Source organism: Pteropus vampyrus, unplaced genomic scaffold (assembly GCF_000151845.1).
Source record: "Pteropus vampyrus isolate Shadow unplaced genomic scaffold, Pvam_2.0 Scaffold434, whole genome shotgun sequence".
Lineage (NCBI taxonomy): Eukaryota > Metazoa > Chordata > Mammalia > Chiroptera > Pteropodidae > Pteropus > Pteropus vampyrus.
The window spans coordinates 817,564-826,895 of NW_011889215.1; the positions used below are offsets into that span (position 1 = coordinate 817,564).

Here is a 9,332-nt window from a genome sequence, read left to right on the forward strand (position 1 = left end):
TACTGCTTATGGGGCTAGTCAGGAGTTGCTCTGTTGTGGGCTGGTGCCAGCCTCCGGTTGAGTTGGTTTTGTGGTCCCTTGTGAGGGACTCCCCAGTAGGCCAAGGTCAGCCGCTGCTTTTGATTGCTCAGGGCTACCTGGTGGGAACTACAAAGAGATTCACAGATGGCTGTTGCCAATGCTGTTGCCTGGTAAGTGAAAGAGACAATGCTATAGGCAGCGGTCCAGTTATCCTGTCTCTGACCTAGGGCAGTTTAGCAGAGAGCCCAGTGCTCCTCCAGGCCTGACACTGCCTATCAGTTGCTCTTAGTGTCTAAAATTGGAAGAGCCTCTGGGTGATATCTGTGTTGGGTGGTGCAGGGACCCCGGGAGTCTCTTGGGTCTATTTAGTAAATTTCCCCTGCTACTGCAATGCCAGTTTACATGCCAGCACTGTCTCTGTGGCTCCCTGTACAAGTTTCCAATCATAGCAAGGTCAGTTGCTGTGCACCTCGAGCCTAAATGCGCCACCCCAGGGCAGGGGCAGCTGTCTATCAATGTGCAGCGGGCACTTTATGTATTGGATGGGGCAGGAATTCAGAGAGTCAAGGGCGGTCAGGCCAATAGCCTCAGTTTTCTACAATTTCTGTGTCTGTACATTCCTGCAGTAGTCACAGATCACAGTGAGACCAGCTGCTGTCTGTGGCGGTCCCACAGACCCCTGTGCTCCCCAGATGCAATACTGCAACTTTTGCAGGCAGCAGGGGTCTGTCTGCAACTGATTTCTGTGCAGTGAGGACCCTGTGCTGGCCAAAGTTTGTTGCCTGTGTGGAATGGGAGATAAGGTGTGTGTGGGGGGCGGTGCGGGGCAGGGCAGTGAAGGTTCACTGTCAATGGGCCACCTGGGGCAATTTGTGGGTAGGGTGGGGTGAGGTCTCAGGGAGACAATGGCAGTCAGATCAATACATACTCGTCTTGCTGTAACTTGCTGCAACTTCGGTAACCATTGTTCCTGCAGAAGTCCCCGATCACATCAAGACCAGCTGTTGTCTGGGACTGGCCCACAGATCCCCAAGATCCACCCAAGTTCATGTTGGCAGCAGTGATCTGCCTGAAACTATCTAGGAAATGCGAGCTTACAGTTGTGAATGCTTGGCCCTGAATTGGTGCGGGGCATGGCAGCCATCCAGCAACAAAAGCTCTGAGAAATCTGCAGGTTGGGTTGGACTGGCTGACTTCTTCAGGCCAGAGCTTCCTAATGGCTCTGTGGGAGGGGTCTGCATAGCCAAGCAGGCATGGTCTGTAGATTGCCTGAAATGGGGCCAGACTAAGGCACAATGGTGGCTGCCCTTCCAGCCCTTGTTCTGGAGCCAGGAAATGCAGACTTTCTTAGTATGAATCTTGCATGAGCCTCTGACCCACCACCAGTGTCCTGGGTGGGTGCCCACAGGTGAGAGAGCCTGTGTATGGGTCCTTCAAAGGGGCATCTAGGGTTTCAGTCTCCTTCTGTCTCACCAGATGGCCGGAATCCCCTCTAGTTTTTACAGCCATTGGAATCTGCTCTTCCTTGGGCTAGGATCCTGGGATGGGGAGCCTCCAAATGAGGCAAAGACCCCTCCTCTCCTTCAGTGGAGCCCTTGCAGCCTTGCTTTCCCTTCTGGTGATCCTCCACCACCCGCGGGTATGGGTCCAGCCTGATTTGAGACTTTGCCTTCCCACTGGCTTCGATGTGGCTCCTTCTTTCTATTATCAGATGTAGGTGTTACCATCAGCTGGACTTCAGGATTCTCCGAGACGATTATTTTATCATTTGGTTGTAATTTCAATGCGGACCTGGGAGGAGGCGAACCCTGCTTTTACCTAATCCACCATCTTCCAAGAGGATCCTATTTTTACATTTTTGAAGAATCACCATACTGTTTTCTATAGCACGTGTACCATTTTATATTCCCACCAACAGTGTGCTAGAGTTACAACCTTCCCACATTTTTGCCAACACTTGTTTTTTTTTAACATACAGTAGCCATTCTAATGGTTTGAGGTAATATCTCATTGTAGTTTTTATTTGTATTTCTCTAATAATTAGTGATATTGAGAATCTTTTCATGTGTTTGTTCACCATTTGTACATTTTTGGAGAACTGTCTGAGTTTTTGCCCATTTCTGAATTGAGTTGTTTTTTTATTGTTAAGTTTTAGGAGTTCTCTATATAGTCTGGAGATTAATCCCTTATCAGATATATGATTTGCAAATATTTTTTCCCATTCTGCAGGTTGCCTATTTACTCTGTTGATAGTGTCTTTTGTTGCATAAAAGTTTTAATTTCATGAATTCCACTTGTCTATTTTTTCTTTTGTGTTTGTACCTTTGATGTCATATCCAAGAAATCACTGCCAAATCCATTGTCCTAAGGCTTTTGTCCTATGTTTTCTTCTGAAAGTTTTATTATTTTAGGTCTTACATTTAGGTCCTTGATCTATTTTGAGTTAATTTTTGTATATGGTATTAGGTCAGGGTCTAACTTCATTCTATTGCATGTAGATATCTAGTTTTCCCAGTGCCCTTTCTTTTTTTTCCCCCCTCTTTAATTCCTTCTCCCCACCCCCCGCACTTCCACCCCTGACCTATGGATGTTGCCATTTCCCCTTAAGAACCGGATCTCTGAAGGCGGGGTATATCCTCTCACACACTCGCGCACTTGGGGGGCCTGTTGCACCTGGGGTATGGTCCATGGCTCCACGTGGGGCGTGAACCAAGGACCTTCTGCATGTAAAGCAGACGTGCTAACCACTAAACTATGGAGCCACGCCAACCCATTCTTGAAAAGATTGTCCTTCCCCTATTTAATGATGTTTGCACACTTGTCAATCACTTGATCATATATGTGAGGGTTTATTCTGGGCTCTCTATTTCATCCCATTGGTCTATATGTCTCTCTTTATGCAAATACCACATTGTTTTGATTATGTAGCTTTGTAGTGAGTCTTGAAATCGGGAAATGTGAGTTCTATGGTTTTGTTCTTCCTTTTCAAGACTGTTTTGGCTATTTGGAGTCCCTTGAGATTCCATATGAATTTTACGATTTTTTTTTCTATTTCTGCAAAAAATGTCATTGACATTTTGATAGGGATTGCACTGAATCGGAAGATTGCTTTGGGTAGTATTGACATTTTAACAATATTAACACTTCCAATCTCTGAACATGAAATATATTTCCATTTATTTATGTCTTCTTTAATTTCTTTCAGCAATTTTATATAGTTTTTAATGAAAAAAGTTTTTCGCTTCCTTGGTTAAACCTAAGTATTTTATTATTTTATTATTAATTTCCAGTATACAGTACATTGGTTAGATTATTAATTTCAAGTATACAGTACTCACTACAAAGCTATGTACAGTACAGTACATAGCTTATAAAACAATCCCCCTAATTGCTCTTTCTCTCCTCTGGCTCTCCACCTAGCCATTACATTAATGCTAACTGCATTCCCTATGCCATGCTCCACATCTCCATGACAATCTATCAACTACTAATTTGTGCTTCTTTAACCCTTCACCCCTTTATCCCACCCCCTAACCCCCTCCCTTCTGGCTGTCACCAGATTATCCTCTATATTTGTGAGTCTGTTTTTGATTAGTTTGTTCTTTTTGTTCCTTAGATTCCACATATAAGTGAAATCATATGGTATTTACCTTTCTCTGTCTGACTTATTTCAGTCAGCATGATAACCTCTAGGTCCATCCATGTGGAAGATACTTGTATGCTGTCTTTTAAAATTTACAAAGACTTAATTTGTGGCCTGATATACCATCTATCTTGGAAAATGTTCCATGTGCACTTGAGAAGAATGTGTATTTTGTCGTTGGGTACAATGTTCTGTAAATGTCTGTTATGTCTAGTTGGTTTATTGTGTTAAGTCCTCTATTTTCTTATCTTCTGTCTGGTTGTTCTATACATTATTGAGTGGGGTACTGAAGTCTCCAAACATTATTATAGAACTGTGTATTTCTCCTTCCAATTCTGTCATTTTTTGCTTCATATATTTTGATGGTTTATCAGTAGGTGTGTAAATTATATTTTGCTGTATCGAATCTTTTATTAATATACAATGTTCTTTGTCTTTTATAACCTCTTTTGGTTTAAAGTCTGTTTTGTCTGATTTTAGTGTAGCCATTCCAGCTCTCTTTTGGTTACTATTTGCATGGAATATCTTTTTCTATCCTTTCACTTTCAATCCGTTTGTGTCTTTGAATCCCTGCTCTTGTAGATAGCATATAGTTGGATCATATGTTTTATCCATTATATAATCTCTGTCTTTTGATTAAAGGGTTTAATCAATTTATATTTCTAGTAATTACTGATGAGTCATTGTGCTATTTGTTTTCTATATGCCTTATAGCCTTTTGTCCCTCACTTCCTGCATTCCTGCCTTCTGTTGTGTTTAGATGAATTTGTAGTGAAATGTTTAAATTCTTTTCTCATTTCCTTTTGTGTATATTCTATAGCTATTTTCTTTGTTGTCACCATGGAAATTTTATTTAACATCCTAAAGTTATAACATTCTAATTTGGATTTATACCAGTTTAACTTCGAAAACACAAAATCTCTGCTCTATACAGCTCTATTTTTTGTTGTTATACATCATCATTTTTGGTTGTTACTGTCACAAAATTACATATTTATAAATTGTCTGCCCCATAACATAGACAAATAATTTTTTAAAATGCATTAGTCTCTCAATTTATGTAGAAAACAAGATTTGGAGTTATAAACCAAAGTTATAGTAATACTAGCTTTTACACTAATCATTGTTTTTTCTTTAAATGTATTAGTCTCTTAAATCAGCAGTCCCCAACCTTTTCGGCACCAAGGACTGCTGCTCCTATGAGAATCTAACGCTTAAGGATCTGAGGTGGAACTGAAGCAGTGATGCTATATTTGGTGAATGGCTGCTAACACAGATGAAGCTTTGTTCCCTTGCTCACCTCCTGCTGTGCAGCCCGATTCCATGTACTGGTCCATGGCCTGGGGCTTGGCGACCCCTGTTAAATCGTGTAGAAAACAAAAAGTGCTATACAAAGCACTGTTCCAATAATATTAGCTTTTATAACTGCACATGTATTTACCTTTACTGAGATCTTTCTTTCTCTATATGGCTTCAAGTTACTTTCTAGTGTCCTTTCATTTCACCCTGCAGGACTCCATTGAGCACTTCTTGCAGAGAAAGTCTAGTGGTTCTGAACTCTCAGATTTTGCTTATCTGGGAATGTCTTGATTTCTCCTTCACCTCTGAAGGACGGTTTTGCTAGATGTAGGATTCTTGGTTGATGTTTTTTTTTTCTTTTAAACTTTGAATATATTGGCCCACTTTCTTCTGGACTCCAAAGTTTCTGATGAAAAATCTGCTAAAAATCTTATTGAGGATCCTCCATGTGATGATTCACTTCGTTCTTGCTGCTTTCAAGATGCTTCGTCTCTGGCTTTTGACAGTTTGATCATAATGTGCCTTGGTGTGGGTTGCTTTGAGTTCATCTTAGTTGAGTTTCTCGAATATTTATAGTTATGCCTTTCATCAATTTGGGAAGTTTCAGCCATTATTACCACATATATTCTTTGCACTCCTTTCTCCTCTCTAGGGACTCCCATACTGCATATGCTGGTCAACTTGATGGTGTCCCACAGGTCCCTTAGTCTCTGGTTTTAAATTGTTTTACCTTCTGCTCCTCAGACTCAATAATTGCCATTGTCCTATCTTCGAGTTTGTTGATTCTTTCTTCTCCCTGCTCAAATATGTATTTGAATCCCTCTGGTGAATTTTTCATTTCAATTATTGTACTTTTCAGCTCCAGAATTTCTTTCTGGCTTCTTTTTAGGATTTCTATTCCTTATTGGTATTTCCATTTTGTTCACACATTGTTTTCTTGAATTTCTCCACATCTTTTATTTCTTTGAGTATCTTTAAAACAATTGTTTTAAAGTCTTTGTCTCGTATATCTGCTATTAGGTCTTTTTTTATGGGGCAGTTTCTGTTGATTTTTTTTTTTCCCTCTGAATGGATCAATACTTTACTGTTTCTATATATGTCATGTGATTTTTTTTTGTTGAACACTGGACATTTGAATCTAATAATGTGGTAACTCTGGAAATGAGAGTATCCTTCCTCTCCAGCATTTGCTGTTTTTTTGTTATTGTTTTTGTTTATTATTTTGCTGTTGTAGGATGTCTCTGTGCTGAGGATCAGCCTGAAGTGTAAACTTAAGATCTTTTCAGGTCTTTTATGAGCCATTCCCTGGGCATGCTTAGTCACTCTCTAATTTTCCCTGCATATGCAGTTGCTTTTTAATGTCCTAATCTATAATGTCTGGTTTCACAAAGGAGAAAAAGAAAAAAAATGAAAGGGATAGGGTACCAGACCTTTAAATTCCTTAGAAGACACTTGAGCTAGAGTAAGAGTAGGGTTTAGCAAAAATGCAATGGTTGCCCACCTCCTTGCACCTCTGGAATCAGAAACAGCAATCAGAGCAGAGATTCCCAGTATTTGGCGGACAAGGATTTTTTGCCCAGCCTGGCTCCTGCAAGCTGTGTATAAGCTGCTCCAGGAACAGTACACAACTGTCTGCCATGTGGCTGGGGGTGGGGGATAAAGAGTTGCTTCTATGCTAAGAGCTGGCTAAAATTAACTGCAATTTACCATCCAAGTTTTCTTTGGAAGTTATAAGCATTCGACGGACTCCAGAGTTCCAAAATAGTTATATCAGATAGATTCTGCTAGTGCCATTGTTATCTAGGTGGGACGAAAGATTCCTGATACTTCCTAGTCTACCATCTTCCCAGAATCCTCTACCTTAATACATAATTTTTAATCCTTTATAATGATCTTATAAATTAAAAAGAATACTAAAAGCATTTAGAAATCACTTAACTTTATATTCTGAAGTTATAAAGTATTTTTACTATCTACATATGTATGTGGGTATGCATATATGCATACCTGTGTGTGGAGGTGATAACAAGTGAGATTATTTTAGGATTCAGGCTTAAATTCAAAGAAGGAGGAACTAACCTAAAGAAAACCTCACACAGACAATTGACTTATTCCATATAACTATTATCTGTAAACCCAGAGCTGACTGATCTAAGTTAAGAACCTGAGGCCCAGTTATCAGTTTAGCCTTACCTCATGATCTCACACTAGGAATATAACTGAACATTTCTATTCCTGACTAGTGAAATTCCAGGCTTAATTCTTTCTACCCCAAATGATCACAAGGCACTTTGGGATTCCCTATTTCAGTACAAGTGTGTTTTTTAAGGTATCTGATGCTAGTTCTTTGTGCCATAAATACTCACTCTTCCTCATGGACACAGCCTCCAGTAAGGGGTCTTCAAGGAAGGAGGGAGACATACTGCTGCTGCTGGCTGACTTGTGCAGAGTCTCTTCCTGAGAAAAATATGGGCAGAGAAATAGATTCCTTATACAAATTAATAATATTTTACTGTTAGTGCTCTTCTGCTAATTAATAACATTTTGCTATTAAATATTTATTTTACCATGAGGCAGCAAATTATAATGTCAAAAATTCCAGACAAGCAGAAGACAAACTAGAAGGGATTTAAAATTAGATATATGTCTGGATTTGTGTCCTGGCTTTGAACTTATTAAAGTGATGTGACATTGAGCAAGTTTCTTAGTTTCATCATCTGTAAAAGATGGGTATATAATACCATCTTTCCACAAGTTTATTGGAAGGATTATATGAGAAAATGCATTCAAAATGCTTAACACATTAGCTGGCATATAATAAATAGTGGTTAATATTATTATTAGGGGAATATTTAACACATTTATAACAGACTGGGAACGCCATGAGGGTAGATCCCACGTCTTGTTCATTGTTACCTAGTACCAAACCCAACACTAAGTATGTAATGAATATCTTTTGAATGAGTGGATGAAAATAAACATTTCATGAAATACCATGTGAATCTAGAAAAGTAGCTACATTATGCCAAATAAAATTTAAATTCCTATCACCAATGAGAAGAGATCTTAATTTGTTTTAGGCTATACCAAAATGAAGTACAATATTTATTCATGAAAAATTTACTACCTACTCTATGACAGGGACTATATATTAAATAAGAAGACAACTTATTTCCAAGATATCTATAGAAAACTAAATATTTTTAAATATAGAATAAAATTAGGTTAATATATTAATCTATGACTATGTAAGACAAAGAGTGAAAATTCTCTCTGACCTGCTTGGTGAAGGTGACTGAAAGAATTAGCCATTCACTACAAACTGACCTCATCTAAAACCTACTGTTGAAAGCATTCGAATAAGCTACAATTCAAAGGATCTGGCCAAAGAACAGAAGAAGAAAAAAGGCTGTGTAAACCAACTATACGGTTCCGACAAATAAGGTCTGAACAGTGCCCTCCACACTCTTGATAGTTACCATGAAGAACAAATCAAACAATGTAAGCAAAGTCTCAACCCCAGATACCGTACAGGTCACACAAGTTTCTAGAAAAGCTAGCAAGCAATTAGAATGACCTCCTTCTGCTTATGGAAGGTCAAAAGGAAATAAAAACCAAGAATATCTCTTAAGAAAAGAAAAAAGGAGTCATACACAGCTCTTTCCAAATAATTATGAGGTGGGTGCTACTCTGATATAAGCAGCAGAAACATTCCCCTATCTCAGATACTTTAGCCCACCTTCCCTAGAAATATTTTTTAAAGCCTAATTTTACAGAACTCTGAGACTTGTCCACATCTGTCACCCCATTCTTTTTTACTCATTTGAATTACTCCCATTGTGAACAACCAAGAGCCTGTCATGGGGCAGGTGAGGCAAATGCAAGTCAGTCTGTAGGAGATAGAAAAGTTGTAGGGACAGTGGCATGATACAGGACCTTTCAGAAGCTGTTGATGGTCCTCTGTCTCTGCATGCCCATCTCAGGCAGCTGCATTCAATTTTTTGACTACCTAAAAACTAATTTTCACCAGGATTAGGTCCTGCCCTGAAGGAATCACAAACACACCCAGAAGGGGAACCAGGAGTCTTTTAGAGGTCAGATCTCCTGAGTGAGAGAATGTGTGTGTGTGGATTCCTGCTTGCTGCTTGCCCTGTTACATCTATTTCCATTGACTAAACACTTTTTGCCTGCCTGAGGGATTTTGAAGGGGCTCTGAAATCTCTGGATCAATTTTTTCTACTGCCTAGCCTGGTTTTCAAAATTTGCTTGTGTATTGTCTTATCTGTTACTAGTCTCTGACACTCACTAAGTTAAACCTTTTCTGGTTCTACGTCCTGACCAGTGACTCTTAACCAGATCCTGGCTATAA

The 9,332-nt window shown here is 39.3% G+C and overlaps 1 protein-coding gene across 1 annotated transcript in view; it reads right to left on the reverse strand.

Annotated features, from left to right (window-relative positions):
- The window catches only part of SPIRE1 (spire type actin nucleation factor 1), a 207,688-nt gene that overhangs the window by 22,087 nt on the left and 176,269 nt on the right, over positions 1-9,332 (reverse strand). The window contains exon 10 of the mRNA XM_023523983.1: positions 7,330-7,420. Coding sequence (XP_023379751.1) covers positions 7,330-7,420 — 91 coding nt within the window. The remainder of the gene's footprint in view (positions 1-7,329; positions 7,421-9,332) is intronic.